Here is a 24,231-nt window from a genome sequence, read left to right as displayed (position 1 = left end):
AAACACTACTGGGAGCGTTTTTTTTTTTAAATAAAAAAATTGTCATAGGGGGACTTTAAATAACACCAGCGGGTAAACGTGTTGGAGTACATCAACCAGACATACCCAACATCCTGCACCCTTAAAAATAACGGCTGAATCATTATTCATTTAAAGGTGAAGATATAAAAGCTACAGTTCCACCCAATCTTCCTCTGGGAGGACGGAAGCTGCAGTTATCTGAGGACAAATGATGACCTTCAGGTGAATATTTGGTTCAATAATGATCCTCACAGAAACACTTCCACCGTTCACAGCTCGCCTCTTATCAAAAGAGACTGACCCCCCCCCATCAAACTGAGCAGAGGCCTTAGTAATCCTGTCAGAGCTGACCGTGGCATCATCTCACTGTATCCATGGTCCACAGGTGGGAGTGCAGCCAGCAAAGCTGGCTAACAAGACGATGAAGTTACACTGCTGTCACACACGAGGCTGTGGAGGATGGAGCCGTCCTGCTGTTCTTTCCTGAGTCCGTTCTGGAGACAGACACCATCTGTGCCTCTGAGGCTGAACTGCCTTCTTGACAGAGCCTACAGTTAAGGATGGACAGTGACCTTGAGCCATCCCTTCAGCTGTGCAGCTAGAGCCTTAGGCTGCTGGAGGTCCTACAACCGCACACATTAAAACACTTTGAGCAACGCTAACCTCAACATTAGAGGCGAGCAGAGAGGCTGCAGACAAACATTTGTCCCCTTCTCCACCACCTCTCTCCCAGCCCCATAAAAACATTACAAACACTTTAATTGCAAAGTCAGTTTGGGATTTTGTTTCGTGTCCACGTCTTTTTTCCACATCTTCTTTCCTCAAGACCTTTCATCAGACTCCTCTGCCTCACCCATTAATCAATTGAATTTGATGCAGATAATAAATTGAACGTCTCTTGTCTTCTCACTGAAGTTCCAGTGCTTTTGTGTCTGTTGTCTTCTTGGTCTCTCGTTGTTGAGGTGAAAGTATCCTGAAGGATGGAATGTCATGTAAGTGCAGCAGCTGCAGTAGTGAAGAGGGAGCTGATCCAAAAGGTAAAGTTCTGGATCATGACTGGGCTGGGCCTTCTGTCAAAGAGAGGCTCAGATAGAGCAGCTGAGGTGTCATCTCCTTTGAATGCCTCCTGGATGTGTACCTGGAGAAGCCTTCTGCATGTTTCATCAGGAGGAGGTCCCAGGAAAACCCACAACACGTCAGAAGGACCATGGCCAGAGAGCCTGAGGTTCCCTTAGTGGAACTGGAGGAAGTTCATGTTAGGAAGCATCTCCTCAGACCGCTGCTCCCAGAAAAATGTAGATGGATGGAACGTGTCTGTCATCTGTACTAACACACCAGAGTAGGCTGTCTTTTGAAAGCAGCATAAGGCCAGAGTTTGTTGTCCTGCTGTTGAACCACAGAGAGAATCCCCAGAAGAACAGGAGAAACTGTCTGTGCTCCAGATGGTGAGAGAACTGAACGACTGTCTAATGAAACGACAGAGAGCAAAGTAAAGTTTTGCAAACACAACCCATAAAAGTTCAAATAAATTAATCCGATCTTTAAATTTAACATGGTCTGTAATGCTGAATTAAATACACACTGCACTTAGTCACTTCTTAAAGACTCACTTCCATTAGAACTGTGTTTTAACATGTTCTTGAGGCATTTTCTCATGATGGTGGACATAGATGAAGAAAATTAAGATTTAAACTGCATTCTTCAACATGTCTTTATTCGAATCGTGGTGAATCAGGAGCAGATGAAAAAACTCCACAGAAAAAAACAGTATTTGTGATGTGTAAAATACTCTGGGCAGGCCAGAAGCTCTCTGCTCCGCTCCATTCCGATGCCTCCACTAGCAGACAAATAGATCCATCAACGTGTTCACTCTCCCCGATTTGGGGAAAAATGTCTTCTAAATTGACTTCATTTTGTTGGAGCCGGAAGTAAGCCATTTTCTATAGGGAGGGGTGGGGGTGTCATACAAATCCAGTCCTCGAGGGCCGGCCTCCTGCAGGTTTCCAGAAGCCCTGCCTTATCTGCTGCTGGTTACCCGGATCAGGTGGTTAGAAAACATGCAAAACACCGGCCCTCGAGGACTGACTTTGGACACCCCCTGGTGGAAACAGATGGATGATAGGGAGTGGGGGATTGCTTACTCCACGGCAACAGTCCCACCCTCAACTCAGAGGTGAATTTCCAAAGAGCTCCTGCCACTCTGCAGAAACTATGTCCTAGATAAACACACAGGTTTCTTTGATTTGGGCAAAAAAAAAATATTAAATTATTAATTATTAAATTTATTAAAAATAAAAGACAACTGGGAATGCTTTAACAAAAGATCCACATATGATTGGACTTAAGTTCTATAGTTCTTTCAGATGTGTTTGTTTTTTGTTCTTGTGATTTAGTGATTAATGTCAAGTCTTCTTCAGTAGGCGTTCACACTACCTGAACACGTGAATGATCCAACACATCACATCCAGGACGTTGACTTTGTCATTTGATTCAGAGACGGAGGGGAAATCAGAAAACCATTTTTGTAATATAGATGCAGAAATGAAAGCCAGTAACTGTCTTCTAAACACCATCAGTTGCAAATATGAGGTTAAAGGATACTATTAATTATTATGTGTGTTTGAAATGTGTACTGCTGTTACATGTATTCTGATACTACACAAGTACGGCAATGAACAATGTGTTACTGAATCCACTCCATGTTAAGTGAAAGTGGATTATGTCCATCAAAGATTAGTGTCACACAGCACAACGCTCACATTAGCATTTCCAGTTTATCAGTTATCATGTTTAACCAAGATCTGCTGCATTCTTAGTCTGTCATCCAAAGTGACTGACAGAGGTTAGAGCTCCACCTTCAATTTGGTTAATTCTGCCCTCAGCGAAAAGCAGTCTAACTGTACCAGACGTATACTTAGGCCCAATCCGAATTCTTCATTTCTCTCTTCCCTTCTATTTGAAGGTTTTAGTGCAAGTGTGCCTGGATTTTTTTTTAATCCGACCCTCCAAACAGAGGGATACAAAGTCCTCCATTTCGAGGGTAAACCGGGTCTCACTGAGAAGCTCTTTTCTTCACGTGGGTGTGTTCTGAAGCACTGACGTTTACATTTAAATGTAAGTAATAACTTTTTGTTTTAGCATGACCTTTTTAAAGTTATAAAACCACTGTTATGTACATTCAAGTGCTGGAAGCTCCGCTCTAAAGCTAGTGGACAGACGATTATTGATGACGTCATCAAACGAAAATATTAGGGAAGAATTCAGATTGGGCTTTAGTCTATACTAAAAGGGATGCAGTATACTTGAAGTTTACTTTTACATTGTATATACAATATAAACTTTATATGTTCCAATCTAGTCTTAAGGAGTATTCAGTTAGTTTATCTCCTACGCTAAACATCCATGGTCTATAGTTTACTTTCCATTCAAGTATACCTACTAAAATAGAGGACTACTTTTCACTAAGGGGCTATAGCTGAGCCTCAGTTGTCTTGTACAGCTTTCCTTTCATTCTTTGGTCTCACGTCACACCTGAAACCTTCCTCCATGTTTCAACCTGCTTGCACTCACCTCTCTCCCTCTGTTGTTTCTGGACTGTTGAGCCTTGGAACTGAAGTCCTCCACCTTCTCCATCTCTGCTCCCTGTAACCTCACTGTTCCACTCGAGTTCCTCTCATTTACACATAGACATTCTGTCTCAAAGTTCCTCCACCTGCTGTCACTACAGATCACCATGTCATCTGCAAACATCATGCTCCACAGAGATTCCTGTCTAACCTTCACAACATGATTCTGTTCTACAGAAGTCAGACAGAAAACAAAAAACGAGCCGTGTAGCCGATGAGGTGAGTTTGGAGAAAACAAAGTGTCTTTTGTTACCTAAAGTCTCTGACAGTCACTTGTGTTTATTACAGTCTGCAGCTAATGAGCTTAAAGAATGGAGGTCTGCGGAAATGAATGAACCAAGAGCTAGCTTAGATAAATGCTCATGTAGATGTCAGGATGTATAAAACCTCCAGCTTCAGGAGAGAACAACAGAGCATTTGTGAAACCAGCACAAATGGCCAACAGCAATGTTTGTAATTTTGACCTAAAAAAAGAAAAACTGACAGATGAGCTGCAGAGAAAGAAAACAAGACTTTCCTTCCAGAGACCAGAGGCTGTTTCAGGAAAAAAACAGGCTCCCAATGTTTTAATTTGCCTATTTGGAAAGATCTGAATGGAGGCCTGAAGCTGAGCTTCCCACCATGAACATGCAGATCTGTTTTAGTGTGAATGTAACCTGTGGGTTGATCAGTTTTACCATCCTCAGAGGTAGAGGTCAAAGATACAAGAGTCTACAGCTGCTCTCCACCCTGCATGTTCACTACAAGAACCGTGAGAGCAAAAATCACAACAAAAATAACTGGGAAATGGTTTTTGACATTTTTTGACAGCAATTCATGGTAATAAATCATAGACAGAAAAGCCAGTTTATGTCTTATAAATGCCTTCATATTTGTAAGGAATATACATGTTAGGGAGAAGAAGATCTGATTATGAGAGTTGAACCGAGGAAAAATGACCTGCTAGCTTCTGGTTAACCCAGTTGGTGTGAATCAGATGTCTGTGAGCCAGAGCTCTGTCGGGATGGATGAGACTTCAGTGACAAACCTTCATGCTGGGGCTAATACCACCTCCAAGCTCCACAGTTCCATAACATGTGGGATGCAAAGTGGACACCTGTCTCCTCGCCGTGTCAGTCTTTACGTAAGGCAGGTTAACTTCTGCCTTCTGTGCAGGCCTTTCAGAACAGACTCCATCAACCAATATTGCTTCAGCTTACATTCAGAATAAAGAGGGCCACATTGAGGCGCCTGAAAACAGTGCATGTGCTGTTTTAGTAGGATTTAAAATAGTAGTGTTTAAAAGAGGCTTTAGTCTGGGCATTGACTGCACCCCTTATATCAATGCAATCCAGAGAACGAGGGCAAAAAACTGGGGTTTCCATATCACATTTGAAGCCCTTGATGGTGATCAATTTTTTGAAGACAAGCTTGATTTTCTACTTCAAGGCTCATGTAAAGAAAAGATGAGCTCTCTGTCTTGTGCTGTGTCCACCTCCTCTTCTAACAATGACTACAGACATTCTCCCCGACTATACTAAATATACTATTTTTCTTGTTTAAAAGGAGCAATCTGATTAGTAAATTACATGCAACTTGTTTTTGCGCACTGTAAAGCTGGCCCAAGTTTTTACACGTCAGTAGTGGTTAGCGCTCTCCCCTCACAGCGAAAACACCAGTGCATGAGTGGGTTTTCTCCAGACACTCCGGCTTCTTTTCACAGTCATAGGTTAATTGGTCTGAAGTGTCCCTAGGTGTGCATGTGAGAGTGAGTGTGAAGGATTGTGTGCCCTACAACAGACTGGCAACCTGTCCAGGGTGCCAACAGTAGCTATAGTAGAATGTAGTGGGTAAGACGATGGATGGATTGATGGATGAAGGATGGATGGATGGATGGATGAATGGATGGATAATGGATGGATGGATGAAGGATGGATTAATGGATGAAGGATGGATGATGGATGGATGGATGAAAGGATGGATGGATGAAAGGATGGATGGATGATGGATGGATGGATGGATGAAAGGATGGATGGATGATGGATGGATGGATGGATGAAGGATGGATGGATGATGGATGAATGGATGGATAATGGATGGATGGATGAAGGATGGATTAATGGATGAAGGATGGATGATGGATGGATGGATGAAAGGATGGATGGATGAAAGGATGGATGGATGATGGATGGATGGATGGATGAAGGATGGATGGATGATGGATGGATGAAAAGCCTGCTATGACTGTTGTTCACTGACAGACTTGTTTGTGCTAGTGTACTATTTCATTACTCTTGACCACCGGAGGCGGAGCTTCAAGCACTGAATGATCCTTCTTTCTCATTTGACAGCAGAGTCACCTGTGACATCCTGGTGACCCAAGTCAGGCTATAAAGTCACTTGGCACCAGAAGCGCTGTCCTAACCAACACTTCTTGCGAAAACGCAAGGAACCCGAGGGACCGGGAACTGTGGCGGTCATCCAGGATTCATAGAACCGTAGTTACATTCATAACTTTCATTTTATGACTGGAGCCTGAACATGTGGAAGAGCAGCAACTAGACTATTATATCTGAAACGGAGGTCAGAATTGAGAAGAAACACACCACACTGAGGTGACAGCAGGAATGATAGAGCCGTGGTTTTTGGTGGAAGACGTGATACGTGCTGTACTTCATGGTAACAAACTGAAATAGTTTTGTATTATCGCCGTAACAACTGAACGATGCTAAAAATGATCTGTGATGTTGTACTCTCTGCAAAGGGAACTTTGAGCAGACAAAAGAGGAGCACAGGAAGAACAATACTGTTTGCAGAAAACTTCTCATCAACCGCTCTGGCCAATCACCTGCTTCTTGTCCCCTCAAAGTATTCTGGGTTGTATAGTCACAATAGCACAATAGACTTTTGTTTCTCCTAATGCACCTCAGTGCTGTGCACCTGATAGTTCCAACTTCAGTAATGTGATGGAGATTTTCTTCTTCTCTTTTCTGTGACACGTGGATTTATTACGACTCTTTAGAACTCAGCTGCTCCTGAACATGGAGAGGAGCAGCTGAGGGGGTTTGAATATTTGGACACTTGTGTATCCTCATAGTGAGGTGTCATGAACATGTTAATGTTGGAGGAGATCCAGGACGTGCTGGGGAGATTTGTCTAGGACTTGGAGCCCTGGATGAATGGAAGGATTGTCTACAGACTGTTCTTTGGGTCTCTTATGAAACCAGGACTTTAGTCCACAAAGCCAACTCAGTCCAATAATCCATTACAACATTCAATAACTGAACTTCAGTTGAGCAGACTTTGAACCAAAGTGCTGAAGAAGGAACTTTGATTTTGGTGGTGACTGTCAGCGCTGCACTTCTGCTGTCACCAGCTCCTCTTCAACTCATCAGAGCACCACCATGAGGTGCCATTAGTAATGCTTAAATGCTTCTCATTTGTTTTGCAGAGGTTCTGTTTCAAATTCTAGACCTTTTAAAGTCCAACTAAATTATGCTTTTCCTTTCACTGTCAAAGTTGGAGCGAGTTTGTCTCCGTGCCAGTTGTCTTGATTCTCCAGAGGTTATCAGTTTTACCACAGTCATAGTTTTATCGTCCTGCTAACAGTGTGTGNNGGGGGGGTCTGTACGCTGTAGATCAGCTTCCCCACTGTCACATGTGATGCATAAACAAACAAGTCACAGACAATGCAATGAAAAAAAGCTTACTAAACAGCATGCAGGTTTATCAGCTCCAACCTAATGAGGCACATGAGCCCCACAGCATAACATCTGGAACAGCTGTGTTCAGCACCACAGGCTGGTTTACAGTGATGTAAGAAAGGATGCCAATAGACTTTATGCTTTTAGGGGAATTCCACACGGAAATGCAGCCGCATAGGAAATCTAAGATGTTTGCTTCTAAACAGGCAGAAGTGAAAGGTAAATTGATGAACAAACATCTAAACGATAGCAGCAGAGTGCAAAGTTTGATGACTTTGAAAAACCTCACTCAAGAGAAACAAAAGATGCTGCAACAAACCAAACATCTTCTCAGATATGCAGACATCATGTGCATTGATGCTTTCATGTACAGCACGGGTCCCCACACTTTTTCTTGTGAGGGTCACATAACTGTTTTCTTCTCTGATGGGGGGCCGGGTTCAGTTCTTAGGCTAACAGAAAAAGTGTAACAATCACAGCCTAAACGTAAACATTTACGGTTTTCCAGAAAGCCAAACCTAGCCAAATTTAAATAATTAATTTCTGTAATCTTCATTGAAAGAAAAACTAATACATTTTAAAAGCTTGATGTATAGCATTACCTGTGATGATGCTAGTGTAAATTCTGTAACCTGAATGTGGCCACTAAAGATGCTAGTGCAAATATCTATAGATGCTGAAATTCTTCTTCTTTTCCTTTTGGCTTTTCCCTTCAGGGGTCGCCACAGCGAATCAGTTTCCTCCATCTAAGCCTGTCTTCAGCATCCTCCACTCTAACACCAGCCACCTTCATGTCTTCATTCACTGCATCCATAAACCTCCTCTTTGGTCTTCCTCTAGACCTCTTTCCTGGCAGCTCTAGACTCAGCATCCTTCTACCAATATATTCACTGTCTCTCCTCTGAACATGTCCAAACCATCTCAGTCTGGCCTCTCTGACTTTATCTCCAAAACCTCTAACATGTGCTGTCCCTCTGATGTATTCAATCTATAGCTGCTGAAATTGATAGCTTAAAATCGGTGGAGCTAATATCTGAAAACGATGAGGTTGGTAGCTAGCTAAAATATTAGCAAAATGCCAAATTAGCCTGAAAAACTGAAAACAAATCTCAGTTAGCCAAAACAGCTAGCATGTAGCTGAAATATAAGCTAAACTCCAAATTAGCCTGAAAAAACGGAAGAAAAAACCCCCCAGCTGGACTGTGGCTAAAATATTAGCTAAACCCCAAAATAGCCTAGAAATCCTTAGAAACTGGCGAAACAGTTGCAAAAGCTGGCATAAAAAGAGCTGAATATTTTAATAGCTGGATGAGCTGAAGAGCTATGGACATCTAGAAAATGTACGGAATAATAAAGAAAAAGTGAATCACTATTAAACCAATAAATATTCTGTCCTCTCCCATCATAGTTCAGACTGCAGAAGGGGGGAATAAAAAGTCACGTTCTCCGTGAGTCTCCCCTGGCGTTTCTGATAGTGTGTGGGGGGCCGGGCCAAATGTGGAGGCAGGCCTGATCCGGCCCGTGGGCCGTAGTTCGGGGACCCCTGATGTACAGCTGTTATTCCTGTTTTCCTCTGCATTACAAAACCGCTCTGAGATCTGGGTATTCCCGGATATTCCGGTCATTTTAATGCAGTCGGGTGCTTCAGCTCAGACGACACTTTAGCTGAGACCATCAAACATCTGGCATGAAAGTGAAAACAGCCAGAGTCAGGGAGCCTGCTGCTTTCTCTCCTCTTGGTAGCCTAGGAAACAGAGCAAAGACGTCTGAACTGAGGGTTACAGGTCATGGGTGACGTCCAGGAAATTGCCACAGGCAGGGCGGGAGAAGGACGATGCTTTTGTGAACCCACACACATTCATCCATAGCAAACACACGTCCTCCAGCTGTCTCAGAGTGGAAGCTGGAGCATCTTCTGTGTCTGCAGGGCCAGCCATGACTGAAACACTCTGGTCTTCAGACACAATGACCAGGTTAAGCCTTCTGACCAGAACTGGCTTAACCCTTTAACACCTGCGGCGTCACCGGTGACGCTTAAGCACAAAATATTTAACATACTGTAACTGTTAACATGATCAACGTCATTCCAGTAGATACTGAAGGAGTAAAGCGGCTTTTAAATCTATTTAAAAACATTTTAAAACTGATTTTGAATTGAATTAACTGTTAGCTTTCTTTAAATCAAGGGTCTCAAACTGGCGGCCAGCGGGCCATTTGCAGCCCCCAAGTTAATATTTTGCGGCCCCTGCCTAATATGAAAGTTCATTGTTGGAGCGGCCCGCGAGTTTTGTATAAATGGCACTGTTACAGTGCTGTGTGCGGAGCAGACAAACCATCCAATCACAGTGGGGTATATGGCTCTTGGAGGCGTGACACTGACTGGGCTTGAAACAGGGAAACTTTTAGAGCAGGAACCCAGACACCCTCCCCAGACCACATTAATGAGTTCCTTACTCTTTTTTTTTCCTCAAAAAAGTGACTATTTGAGCGTCATTTTCTCAATATGTGCAGCCAGTGCTGTACGGGGTTCCATTTGTGCCAAAAATGTGTTTTTGCGTCCATTGTCTATGTCTACTGAACAAGTTTATTGAACATTTGTTTATGTCTCTGTACTACTGAGCAATATCTCCTGCATGTCCACGCTTCTTTGATGATAGCTTTGTATTTGCTTTGTGATGTTTCAGCTTTATGCTTAAAACTTTACATTTATTGTCGTTGGATCTGGTCGTCAGAAAAGTCCTTAGCAACAGTTGCTAGCATCGATAGCTCCTGTCGTTTCACTGGACATGCAGAATACATTACTTAGTAGTACATAGACATGAACAAGTTCAGTAGACGTAGACAACGGACCAAAGATATAGACGGTGCAGCAAAAACATATTTTGACACAAATGGAACCCCGTACGGCCCAGCCTCAGCCAGACTCTGCCTTCAGTGGCCCCAAGGTAAAGTGAGTTGGAGACCCCTGCTTTAAATGGATGTCAGCAAACATTCATGTAAAAAGAAATCTGCAGAATGACAGTAGAAAACTGGAGTTAGAGTTTTAGGCTATGGTACAGGTTTTTTATCCTAAAGCAGAGAAAAGGAGACTGGCCCAGCAACCCTGAGCTTCTCTTTATTTAATAAGGAAGTCTGTGGAGGTTTTACTCTGTGGGTTTAATATAGAAATTATAAAACATGCAGCATCAGGCAGAAATGGCAAACTCGTGTAGTGAGATGTTATGAAAGTCTGAACGTCGGGATGACACTTCAACTCCCACATTGTGTCACCATGAGGAGAGCTGGGGGGGGGGGGGGGANNNNGGGGGGGGGGGGGTGAAAATGCATATTTCTAAATGAAAAGTGAAGAGGTGAGCAGTGACAGCTCCACTCGACAGAACAATCAGCAAACCTTCGCTGGTTTCTGAGCGGCCTTCAATCTCAGGCAGCAGCACACTCACATCACAACATTTACATAAAAATAAGCTGACATAAGCAGTTCACATCTGTATGTCTGAACTGAAACAGTCCACTTGTCTCTTCTGTTTGTTGTGGTCCTTGTGTTTTTCTATGAAAACTATGTTTCAATATTCCCATGTTTGAGGTCAGGCCCTGTGAGGTGAATGTCTCGGTCACTGCATGAGCCGGCTGTCATCACTGTTGTTAACCCGTCCCAGGACAGCAAAGCTTCCCAGAAGCCTATTCTCAAAAAGCTTTGCACTATTTGCCTAAAGCAGCTTTCTTAGGTATAAACCTCTGAAACAAGCTGTTTCAGGCTCCGCCTCCACCACGCTGTCTTTTGATTGGTCCGCACTGGATTAGAGTTCAGAGGTAAAACCACAGATATAAAAACTGGATTGATCATCTTTGATGATCCTGAATGAAAAAAAAAAAACTGAAGAGGGATGGGGCGTGGACCCCCGTTTACACCTCAAAACCATGCTCCAACGGTGTGGGATAAAATGAAGTATGAAACAGTGTTGGGTCCACTCATCTGCCAATGAATAGAAACTGAATTATTCTGGAGACCAAAACAAAGCATAAAACAGCTTCACATCAGAGGAAGAACCACTGAAGTCTGAGGCCACACGCTCCCAGAGAGTTTGGGTCAAAACATTGAACGTCCTGAAAGAGGATTTCTTATAGGCTGAAAAACTGAAGTTCAGGGCTGTAGCTCTTTCGTTTTTCAATCCCTGATTCAAATCCATGCATTTTCTAAACCCACTTAGTTCAGTTCAGGGTCTCAGGGAGGCTGAAGCCTACCCAGCATGTAAAGGTGTGCTTAACCTGGACAGTTTACCAGTACATCACACAGCCACTAACCCATTCACACCATGGAACAATGTCGAAACACCAGTGAACCCAGGAAGAATGTTTTTGGACTGTGAAAGGAACCCAGAGAAAACCCACACATGCAGGAGAAGATGCAGAATGCACAGAGAAAGGTCCCAGCTGGGATTGGAACCAGGACCTCCTCACTGTTAAACAAAGGACAAACTAAACTGAATCTGTCTTCTTATCAAAAGAATTTAAAACCGAAACGTTGAAAGAATCATCAGATGTTTACCCTCTGAGGATAAAACGGTCTCAGATCAGCATCAAAACCAATTTCCTATGAGTTATGAGAAGCGATAATCTCACTTCCTGTGTTTGAGCGCTCGTTAGTTCAATCCTCGACCCTCTGTGAGTTAGTCAGCATCTTAATTTGCCGTTTGAGCTGCAGATCTCCATCCTTCACTTTGGTTCTCCTCATTATCATCTAAAGGCTGAATGAGTACAGGCACGGTCCACAGAAAACTGAACTAATCCTAGTCTCAAATCCTCAACTCTGCTCCAAACATGAAACAGTATGCCCACAGTGAGCTCCTTTTAAACAGATTTACTCCCCACTACACGAGTACCAGGGGGGAGTTCAGGGGTGTTGGGATTAGCAGGCAGATTGGGGTTGCCATGGCAGCCAGCGAGAGCGGTGCCAGGGATCTTCACTGGTCCCAGCAGCCGCCCCTGGCAGCTGCACAGGATTCCTGCCCTGTGCAGGCATGGCCCCCACTAGTGTCTGACTGGACCAAGAGAGGAGGCAGGAATGGTGGGAGCGTCAAACGCGCCGTCTCAGCTCTGCTGTTTCACTGCCGACCTGAACCCACATTTAAAAAAAGCTCTTCCATGAGAGCACATTGTCTAAACAAGAATCGACTCCCCCAGCAAACACACAACAGGTCCTGACAGAGGTAAACATCCCACCGTGCTCTGCAGCTTTGGGCCTGTTTTGTTCGGTGGGAGGAAGATGGAGGAAACCCACGCAAGCGCCGGGAGAAGATGAAACTCCTCAGAAAGAACCCAGCTGGGATTTGAACCAGGGCCTAACCACTACGCCACCATGCAGACCTCAGAAAGGAGGAGTGACAGTGGAGAAACATATTTTATTGTTACTGCACAAATGTAAAAAATAAGGGCGTATTGATTCATTTTCATAACAATCATAATTTGTGTTTAGCGATTCATAGTCGATATTAGTACATTTTGAACGAACTGATTCACTGACCTAAAATAGATCCAGAACATCTTGATCTCAAACTTCCACCAGTGAGACTCAGAGATAAATACCTGGTTCTGAACAGAGCAGCTGAAGTTTTCCAGATTCTTCTATTTCTTCAAGATAATCAATTAAATATGTGAACAAACAAACAAGAATGAATGTCAGATCCATTCACATTTTAGTTTGATAAAGTTGTTTTTCCACATCAGAATAATCATTATTAGAACATTCTACCACTCGGTATGGTCACGTGACTTTGATCAATTCAGAGACTCCGTGGAATGATGGTTGATCTCTTTCTGCTGCGTCACATGTGTGTTGTCTGTTGTGATGGTGGTTTTTACCTTAGAGTGAAATAAGCTTAACATGTCTCAATCCAAATGTATTTTCCAAGATTAATTATAAATTGATCTCATTTTGAAATAATTTTTTAGCGATATAAATTGATATGATTAACAACTTGCCTCAGACAGATTGATCTGGTTGGATTGTAGGAATAGAAATCGATTCATAAAATTAAGAAATTGTTGTTCTGCTGTGATAACAGGAACCTGGCGGGTCCACACACAATCAAAAGCTCCGAGGGTGATGCTACAGACACGCCCCTTTCACTGCTTCCCTGAACCAGTTTTAGTCCCCACTATGTGTGCTGTCGATCAAGGAGAAGCCGGCCCGTTTTCATCTGCGCGTACGCGGTTTGCATTGGTCAGGAAAAAAAGATTAGATCCTGCAGAAGCACAGCAGCCATTTATCTTTGAATTCATCTTTCAAACGTTAAATCTTCTCTGCAGACCTTGAAGCTCCAGAGTGAAGGTCAGTGCGAGTCCCCTCGTCCTTCGTCATAACTCAGACACGAGCGCTGTCACGTGCATTCCTTCAGGCTCCTCCGCAGACACAATCTTCAGAAACAAACCTGATCTTCATCTGCAGAACCTGCTGAGCTGCAGCCGAATTTCAGCAGAAAGTTATTGAGGAGATGGAAGAACAATCACAATTCTCAAATAAAAAAAACAAATCGCAACATTTATACAGATTCTTTCAGACTTGAGCTTAACCCAACAGAAGAGAGGTTTAAAACCATCCATATGTAAGGAGGAACACTACAACACCATTCCAACCACTTGGTTTAGTCTTTTGTGATTCAGGAAGAGGAGCAGAAACCCAGAGTTGTCATCCCCATGGAATGATTCACCTTCTGACCTGACATCATAGTGACCCCAAAACTTACTTCCACAGTCTGAATAGACCGTGTTGGCCCATGTAGACCTACACATGGACTTGCACAGACCTGTGTGGGTGGACACACGTGGACCAAGACTGTCCTTGACCTGCATAGACACATGAGGACCCTCACAGACCGGTGTGGACTCCATGTCATGGTCACACAGTCTTGTTTTCCTGACAGAAGCCCTTCTTTGCATTGCAAAAACCTGTATGTCAGAACCACAATGTCCCACAGCCCCTGAACGCCACGGCTCGGCCTGTTTGAAGCCATTGACTGCTGCAGGGGTCATTTACTTCCTCTGTCCAGGTTTCATTTACTGTGGAGTTTTGTCCCTATACTCCAAACTTGTTTATTCCAGTTTCTGGATGTTGCAGACAAACAGGAACTGCTGTGATGAGCAGGGAGGCGGAGCCAGCAGGTGATCCTTGGATTCTAACACAGGTCAAATTTCACAAAGATAAATTGACTTGTTAAATGGTAAAATGGTAAATGGTGTATACTTGTATAGCGCTTTCTACCCTCCTTCAAGGGCCCAAAGCGCTTCACAGTCACAGACCCATTCACACATTCACCCATTCACACACTGGTGGTGGCTCTGCTGCTGAACACTGACCCCAACCTCCCACCAGAGGCGATTCGGGGTTCAGTGTCTTGCCCAAGGACACTTCAACACATGGGCGGGCAAGGCGGGAATCGGACCCGCAATCTTCCGATCAGGAGTTGACCGCCCTACCGCTGCACCACAGCCGCTATTAATAAATACTTTGTAAATATTTTGAGACATTTTTGCTTGTGTATTACAAGTAAAAAATGAAAGTAAGCACAATATTTTTGAATGAGCAGACTTTTTACTGATAACTCTGCGTCTGTGCATTCGTAGTGGGGGTCAGACAAAACTGCAATAGCTCTGATTTTGGACTTCAAAGTGTCTGTGTTTTCTGCTTTAAAACTTTTGTAAATAGTGATTAGTCACATCTGGCAGAGGACAGGATGACCGCTAGTGATCCAGAGGTTCCAGAACCCTGCCGCTCTGCTTTTCAGAGCCCACTCTCTTTATTTGAACTCTTCACAAGTCAGTTAGAGTCAGACGGGTTTGTCTGTGGTGATCACTACAGAGGAGAACATCCATCATGTGCAGAAGAGTCTGGGTTGTGATTTGTCACAGACACTTCCTCTATTCAGAGGAATTTTTGGCTTTTTGGGTAAAGGCCTGCATGGATGGATAGAAAAGACCCATCTTCTTCCAACGGGTAAAGACTAGTTTTCTGATCACTATCTGAGGGATTCCTGCTGCGTTTTTTCCTCTTATCAGTTACATAAAATGGTTTTGATTTTATCAGATGAACCTGGATGATTGAGTTATAAAGGTTCAGATCTGTTGTTCTGTCCTCAGTCTGACCTCCAGGTCCGTGTGTCTGTCCCGACCCTGCTGGGTCCCCAGAGATCTCTGGAGTCAACTTCTCCCCAGAAGAATAAGAGGATCATGAAAATGTAGCGAACTGAAATAAAAGCAGAGATTGGAAGTGTTTGTGTCTTAGTGCAGCTCTCACAAAGACTCTGTGGTGGAACGTGACGCCTCACTGTTATGTAAGCAGCTTTTATTTGCTGCTGTGAGGTGAGGAGGTGTCTTTTTCTCCACTTTTCTATTTTTGAGCTTTCTGAGGCTGAGAGACGGACTCTCACCAAGAGGTGTTAACAATGACAAGTGTGTGCTGCGTGGAGCCTCCTGACCAGCAGCTGCCATCCGTTCCCCACAGAGATGAGGCACCAGGAGCCGAGCGACGCCGGGAGACAGAGGCTCTTCTGAGACAAACGCAGCGTCACAGGGGACGCATTGTCCCTCTGTTTGACCCGCTTAACGGGCACAAACAAACAGCACTCACCTCCAGCACGGAGCGCACGGAGATGGAGCCCACCGAGACCAACAGCCCAGATTGGACTGTAGACTTTTATGGGCTACAGATGGGAACCAAGTCGAAGCCGGACAACTGTCCACATGGAACTCTGAGAAGAGACCAAAATAAACTCATATCATACATAAACATGGTTCCCACTGCAGCCTTTTCAAGAAATTCCAGTACTTTCTGGGATGGATCAGGGCCTCAAACAAGCCCACTGCAGTTCCATCCACAGTTTCACTCCATCCCGGCAGAAACAGGAAAGGTCCTCTGCACCGCCACCGACCCCGTGTTTGTACACAAACTTCCAATGTTTCTAAGACCTGCTGACGGGAAAAACATCAACCATCCAACCAGATCTCTGCTTCTGTTCTGACAAGAAGAACCCTCTATGGCAGGTTTTCATTTCAGTCATGTGACCTGCGCATGGAGGGTAAAAGATGGCAGCAGAACGCTAGCTTCCTTTATTGAGCATGTCAAACTAACCTCAAAAAATTAAAAGAAATAATTTAGAGAAACATTGAATTCATTGATCCATTTCCAGCTCCTGCAGAACTCTTCCAGAGGTGGACGTCTGACCCCACACCGCCCAGAACGTGACAGAACAAACAGTCATCAGTGATCTACAAAGCTGGAATCTGGACGGAAAAGAAGAAGAGGATCTAACAGAGAGAGCTAACTGCTAATGCTGCTATGTAGTTTCAGAATCATTGCAGACGAACAGACATCTGTAGATATGTAGGTAAATAAAAGCCAAAGGACATTAAATCAAATGTCACTTGAGCTGCTCCCACAGTTTAAAGACTCTGTGTCTTTGCTGATTCAGTCTTAATTCATCTGAGCAATTCTTTCATAAATCTATGACTTTCAGATGGAAAACATGAACCAAACGTGATGTTCTGGCTCTTATTGTTAAAGTGCTCTTTAAAGTAAATGTGTTTCATCCCACAAATCCCCACTCTGCTCCTCTCTGGGTATTCTGATGGAACAAATGCCTTCTATTTAAACCGAGGAGGTCTCAGCCTTCACACTCAGAGAGACACCTGTGGAACGGCCTTTGGTAAACAGCAGGAAGAGTTGGATGTTTTTTCTGAGGTTGCAGGGTTTCTTTCTGAAGTGAAGTGGCTCTGTGTTGGTCAGTTAAAGCCTCCTCCTGGAAAACCTGCGTCTCCACATTCATCCAGTTTCTCTGTGCAATAATCCCTCCTATTCGCCCTCAGCACCTTTGCCTGTTGCACTTTGAATTCTGCTGGATAATTGCAGATGGTAGACTGGGGAATATTCATCTGGCAGCTTGAGCCAAAAGTGTTTGACTGAGATGGATGTGGTTGCTGACATGAAACATGTGTCCTCAGAGTTTCTTTGTTTGCCTTTTTAAGCAGCAGCACATTGAACTTGTTTCTTTTTCTGAAAGTCCTGGAAGAAAGTTATTTCTGGCATCAAAGTTCAGGAGGTGAACGGCTGCTGGAGCCATTTTCAGGCCTCCCTGCTGAGTCCTGAGAACCCAACATGAACTAAGAAAGCTGAAGACCTGAGGACCACAGGTCACAGCAGAGTCATGCAGAACACTGCACTGCTCCAGACTCCACTTCATGTTCTGCTTCCTTCAACATACAGACGTTCTGGGAATCATTAAAGCTCTCAGTCACTCGAGCTCCTTCCCTGATCCCCTTGTTGGCCTGTTCAGCCTTTTAACTCTGACCTAACAAAACAATAAAAGAGAACAGCATGAGGGAGCAGTCAAAGAACTGGAAGAAGTGCACCAGGAGAAAGACCATGAGAAGAACCATGAGAAGAACCAAGAGAAGAACCAGGAGACAGACCAGGAGAAAGACCAGAAGAAGGACCAGGAGGACCATGAGAAGTACCATGAGAAAGACCAGGAGAAGGACCAGAAGAAGGACCATGAGAAGAACCATGAGAAGAACCAGGAGACAGACCAGGAGAAAGACCAGAAGAAGGACCAGGAGGACCATGAGAAGTACCATGAGGGGACCAGGAGAAGGACCAGAAGAAGGACCATGAGAAGGACCAGGAGAAGGACCAGGAGAAAGACCAGAAGAAGGACCAGGGGGACCATGAGAAGATTTTGATTTTAAAATGCCCTTTATTGGACCATTCTAATATTTACAAATTAACCCACATGATAAAAGAAAAGAATTAATGATGACATGAACTCTGGGGTTCAAAAGGAGAAAAGGAGTTCCCCATCAGCATTCACATGACACAAAACTTTCTCTACAGCCCAGGTTTGGGAGAATTCCTCCAGCCTTTCAGTCACTCTGAAATAAGCATATTCCACACGTAACCGTGATCTTAAAAGAGCATAAAACATCTGTTGGACATCAACACATCCCTCAGAGTTTGCTTGATTACGTCTGGTGAGCCAGGTTGCAATTTTAGCCGTAGCAAACAGGAAGTTCAACAGTTGATTTCTTTTTCTTTTTGCATTTGAAAATACAGGCCCGTACACAAAGAGGGGGAGAGAAAACACCTCTCCCAACCCGAGACACCATGCAGTCAGAATCCTGAAAAGAGAAGCCAAGCGGTTGCACTGTGCAAACAAGTGTGTCAGAGTTTTAGTCTGGTCACAGAAGTCACAGCGTTCTGATTGTGTTGGATCAAAGACCAGAAGAAGGACCAGGAGGAGGACAGTTCCAAGAAGCTTTTCAAATGTAGAATAAACTGAAGACAGAATTCCAAATTGCAAAATGCATTTTCAAACTGGATGATCAGCCTGCAAGTTCAATGGTCATTTAAAGCTACAGTCTGATTAGCTTTTGATCTTTTTTCAAAGCGTTCCCAATGGTATTTTAATCATAGTTTTCTCATTTTTTGATGAAATCAAAAAACCTGTATTGTTTGGTAGGACATAGTTTCTGCAAAGCTACAGGAATTCACTGTAAATTCACCTCAGGACCGTTGGTGCTTTATTTGCACTCTCTCTCCTGCTAGCTTACAGCCCCTCACAAACCCAAGCTAATATTAGCGGTGCAGCAAAAATGGTGAGCAACATTGGAGCTATCCAGTCACAGAGTTTTGATCCAGATGCAGCTCAGACAGGAAGAATGAACATGTTCATGTTGGGTGCATCAGAATGGAGAGGAGCAGGGAGCTAGTGGCCACTGATTGTAGCTTGTTTTTCAAATAGCATTTTTTCATGTGCTCCTGATAAACAATTGAGTAAAGAAATACTCAGAAAAGCAGTTTTAACTTAAATTTTCTGATGTTGTCCTCCATCATCAAAAAATTCTAAAAGGACATGTTAAAAACACAAAAAACTCAACTTTCATTGGTGATGGCCTTTAAGAAATGTGTTGGGTAGAAAAAAAAACATGCATAGATCTTGGGGCAGAAATAAACATTAAAGGACCCACTAAGGCACATGTGCCAAAGTCAAGGCCCGGGGGCCGGATCCAACCACTGGGTAATTATATCTGGCCCTAAAGATTATTTTATTTTATTGTTATTAATTTATTGTTATCTTGTTCTTATTTCTAATTTGTATAAATTTGACAAAATATATTTTTATGGAGAGTAAAATATTGAAAGTTTTTTAAGGTTTAAGTTGATTTATTCTGGAATGATATTCCTTACTTTTTGTTAGTCATAGTTACGTTAAAAGGTTTCGGTTTTAAAGTTTTAAAAAGTAAATTTTAGTGTGTTCAATAAAAGTTTGTCCTGATCAGCCCGCGACCTAAGATGTGTCTTGGATTTTGCCCCTTTGCGATTGAGTTTGACACCCCTGCACTAAGGAAATGCATGGAGGAAAAAACCAAATGAATTCCGTCTGTGAGTGTGGAGACTGAGTAGAACTGTGGAGGCTCAGACTGAGTACTACGGTTTCTGTAGGAAGAAATGTGCTCTTCAGTCAGGATCTCAGTGATCAGGGCTGGGTGAGGCGGGGGCTTCATACACCTCCTGGATGGGGAGCAAACCTAAGAGTGATGATGAAGGGGTCAGACTGAGGTCAGCTAGAGCACAAGTGCAAGATGAGCAAAAAAATCCACAGTGGACCTGCTGGAGGAGGAACCAGAGTTTTCATCTGTCTTCACTCTGAACTTGACTGGAGACCCAGAGCCCATGACTTCAACTCCACAGGTAATGCACATGTGCACGGCAGTTGTGCATGTGATGCATTCACAGAAGTGAGACCTGCTGGAGAAGCAGCTGGGAATGAATCCATCATTTCTGCTCTAAAAGGGATCACACTTAGGAAAACTGCCAGATTCACGAAGTCTGCGTCCAAATTGAGCCCGCCCACCACCAGCCTGTCAGCACCCCCCCATCACAGCCTCCGTTCGAACGTCAAGCCACACTCTTCTGCTCTGTCTGTGCTCTGGGGTCACGGTCTTCATCTCTGCCTCGATGGCGAACACTGCGACTTCTGACGGCATGAGGGGAGGGGACGACAACTCAACTGTCCAAAGCCATGCCCCGCCCCCAAAAGTAATCCCTCTAGAAACCAAAGGTCTCCGGTAAAGCTGAGTTTTGCCTTAACCATGAATCTCCAAGTGGGGAGGGGTGGGGGTCTCCTGATAGAGGTTCTGGTTCTTCCAACTTCTTCCAGAACCCAGGCTCTGCACTCAACCGGACCCTGCAGATGGGTCCTCCTGTTCACAAAAGGCCCCAGAGGAAGATGATTTGATCAGTGTTACCCCCTCAGGGGTAAATAAATCATAAATAAATATGAACTGTGACTCTTAAATCTTAAATGATCCCTATGTAGATCACGACTCTGAGAAGAGCTCAGACAGCAAACACGCATGAACACAGCCACACGTGACATCATGAGCAGAGTAAAGCGCGGTCGCATGCAGACTTCCTGTCTGCTTTGGTTTTTTCTGCAGATGGGGAGGATTGTATTTACCCCCAGAGCTTTCTGGGATTCCCGAATCATGAAATCCATCCATGAGTGAAAGCCCTCCGAGACTATCTACTATAGGTCTCCAGCCCTGTCCCTGACGCACAGATTCCTCCAGTTTCTCTGCCTATTTGATGAAGGGGAGATCCAGTAGTTTCACTTCGTTAAATGTAGTTTTTAAAATATTTCACAATCTTTGCATGAACTCTTTCACAGATGGAGAGCCTCTGCCCGTCTGGACTGCACAGAAACAATCCAGCTGGAAGTGTAGAGCACTTTCCATACAAGCTTTGCAACAAAGAGCTTTACAGAAAGTCCTGTTGTCATTTTCATTCTAAGAACAATTTGAGTAGTTCTCCAGCTGACTGAGAGCAGCAGCTGATGGTCAGGAGACGGGGCAACAAAAATGATGGAGGAAGACAGAAGCTGGTCACACTCTCTGTATGATCAAATATGGGGAGATCTTAACCTTTTCCAGTTTCTCATGCATTTTATAAAAGAAAGTTTAGCAAAAACAAAAGTAGACATAAAAACTCTAGTTTGACTGCAAAGGGATCAATAGAAAAATCTGCCCTTTGTTCCCTCATCATACGAGTGAAAAACTGGAAAATTATAGGGTAAGGAATCTTAAAAAGAAATGTATTCGTAAGGACAAAGTTATGCAGAAAAATACTGAAATTACAGAATTTGTTGATAATGAGAGGATAATGAAACAAAACACTAAGCTAACTCGGTGCCAAAGAAGACTAACTGGCAGCCGACAGATGCAGCAGCAGATTAAAAATAAATGAAATAAAAGCTTGTTGGATCAGAATACCCAACTTTTTTTTATTCTTAACCATCGCTACGATCAGCTGCCAGTGAGCCTACTTTAACCCTTTAACACCTGAGGCATCGCCGGTGACACTTACGCACAAAATCTTTAACATCTAACTTTGCAACCGTTAACACGATCATTCCAGCAGATTCTGAAGGAGAAAAGCGGTTCGCGACACTTTTCTCCTTCAGAATCTAGAATGATTGTGTTAACGGTTGAAAAGTTACATTAAATTAAAGAACATAAACACTCGAACAATTAACGGGGAAAGGGTTGACTCAGAGTTAGCTTAGCTGTGTTTGTTATTTTCATCTATTTCCTCTTTTGCTGCTAGAGCCTGTCTAAGGTACTGTTGGGCTGAGGCGGGAACACCTGGACCGATCCAGAGGCTGGAACGAGCACGCCCTCCCCGCCAGTCCAGTGAATAAACTGGCCAGCTAAGCGGGGATCATTGATTGATTGATTTATCAATGGTGTCACGGTGTACATCACATGATAGCCAATCCAGTATATCAATGGCAGAGAGCCTTCCTGCATCCACGCTACTGCAGAGAGACGGGAATCCCTCTGCCACCTGCTCTGGCATTTTTTTTCTTTCAACATTCTCTTACAGACATCTCTTTTTTAAAATTCTACTAACATGGACTTTTTTTACACCCAATATGAGGGATGCCTGTTGCTCTTTTTTCCATCACATCCAGGTCCTGTGCATTGTTTATAGGCTCAGATGTTGTCGCCTGGCAACAAGAAAATGTGGTAAGACATCGCTGTTCATATCTTTTTTTTTTTTTTTAAGTCCAGAAGAGCTATAGAATCAAGATCATTTTCATCCCAGTGGATCAATAACATTCCAAAAAGTTTAATGGTAGTTTAATAAATGAGCTGCAACGCTCATGCTCACTCAGTTGAATGGATGTTCCTGGACTCCATGTCTGTGACCCCGTCATGTACTTTTGACAGTTTGTTAACAGGAAACATTTTGTTTTCAAGATACACATGTTAAACCTAAAACTAAATGTTGTTTGTATTCAGATTTTTCTGAAAAGGTTGAGTACAAAGTATGAATCTGTGCACAACTTTGTCTTTCTGTTTCTTCTTGACAGTTACCTTACCCCATAAGAATGTTCTGTGACTCCCCTCTAAAGGATGCTAAACAGAACCTGCAGGACAGAGACTGGGAACAAAGACGGGATCGGACGAACTCAAACCTCTGAGCACTTCCAAATATGTGAGCAGGTGCAGAGTTTCCTCCATTCAAACAGGGGCGGGTTCAGAAACCAGCAGGTGACCCGATCTCTGCAGCAGTAGACTGACAGTTTGGGGACCGTGAACATTGAACAGAATTCGGCTCCGCCCAAAACCTGTGAGAGGAGTTGATGTGTGAGGGATGGAGAAAACTGCTTCCTGCCTCCTGACCACACTGACTTGTTCAGCTTCACCTGAGATACAGATAGCTCTAGTGAAGCTGATATGTTAGACAGACAGGTCAAAGGTCAACAAACATGATCCTCCTCGTGGATCTGCAACCTGAGTCTGAGGCTGCAGGATGTGGGTCAGCAGGTCAGACCAAAGCTCTGATCCTGATCCCATTCTTCTCCTGAACCATCTCCACCCTGAGCTCAAGCTCTCTGCTCTGCCAGTAAGGATTGATGGACCTTCCTGAACCAGAACCTGCGCGTCATGAAGGTGGAGAGCCTGCGCTCCCGCGCATGACTCCCATTAACCAAGGCCGGAGGGCGGGGGCACCGGAAGAAAGGTGTGACTTTACCTTGATGATGCTGCTCCGGCGGGGGGCCGCCTTCACCGCCTCCAGCAGGACGGCGTCGGGGTCCGGTCCGGCGGGGAGGACCACGCCGCTCCGGCGGCCGCGGGACGCTCTCGGCGGGATGAAGTCCGGCGCCGCGTCGCCTGCGCTCTCCTCGCGCTCAGACATGTCGGGGGAAGAACGGCGGCTTTGGAACACGGAGGGGGGTTCTAATGAAGGGGTCGGGTCTGGCCCGGATAAAGTTCAGCCGCCATAAGTCCGAAGCGGGAAGAATCGAGCCGTCAGCGTCACCCGATGAGAGCCGGACTCTGGATCCGGCTGCGGGTCTCCGAACCCGAGAGAGCAGCTTCGGGGGCAGAGGTGGACCGTCCGCTCCGGGGACGCGCAACAAGTTCCGGGCTGAGCGGTTCTCCAGCCCGTTAAGACCTCCAGACGCGCGCAGAGTGTCGGTGCGCGGAGACGCGCGCCTGACCGGAGCAAACGTGAATCTGACGGTGCAACTCTGACAGCCGCGTGCGTGTCCAGACGAACCCGCGCGGGCAGCCCCAGCACCCAGCGCAGAGCCGGTTCCGACCTCACGACAGTCCACTTCAGGCGCGCGCAGGAGCACCGCTGACAGCCGCGCCGCCTCCGTTTTTATCCGCTCCAGCTCCTCCCACTTTCACGAAAGACGCGCGCAGCAGCCAATGCGCGCGCACACTTGAAGGCAATCGGAACCTCAATAGGTGGAAGGTCGGAGCGGACAGTCCTGGAGCTGGAACTCCTGCAGCCGTGCCGGTATTCCTCATGGAGGAAGAACCGTAGATAGAGGGACACC

At 44.5% G+C, this 24,231-nt stretch overlaps 1 protein-coding gene and 1 long non-coding RNA gene across 2 annotated transcripts in view; one reads left to right on the top strand and one right to left on the bottom strand.

Annotated features, from left to right (window-relative positions):
* The window catches only part of plcl1 (phospholipase C like 1), an 89,369-nt gene extending 65,248 nt beyond the window's left edge, over positions 1-24,121 (bottom strand). The window contains exon 1 of the mRNA XM_024260510.2: positions 23,418-24,121. Within this exon, the coding sequence (XP_024116278.1) occupies positions 23,418-23,582 (165 nt within the window). The 5' untranslated portion in view covers positions 23,583-24,121. The remainder of the gene's footprint in view (positions 1-23,417) is intronic.
* LOC112138008 overlaps positions 21,916-24,231 on the top strand; it is a 5,585-nt gene continuing 3,269 nt past the window's right edge. Inside the window, exons 1-2 of the long non-coding RNA XR_002917685.2 lie at positions 21,916-22,405; positions 22,753-22,877. This is a non-coding gene — a long non-coding RNA (uncharacterized LOC112138008). The remainder of the gene's footprint in view (positions 22,406-22,752; positions 22,878-24,231) is intronic.

This window comes from Oryzias melastigma, linkage group LG21 (assembly GCF_002922805.2).
Source record: "Oryzias melastigma strain HK-1 linkage group LG21, ASM292280v2, whole genome shotgun sequence".
Taxonomy (NCBI): Eukaryota; Metazoa; Chordata; class Actinopteri; order Beloniformes; family Adrianichthyidae; genus Oryzias; species Oryzias melastigma.
The sequence above is the reverse complement of the archived record's forward strand: the minus strand, read 5'-3'. Positions and strand labels throughout refer to the sequence as shown.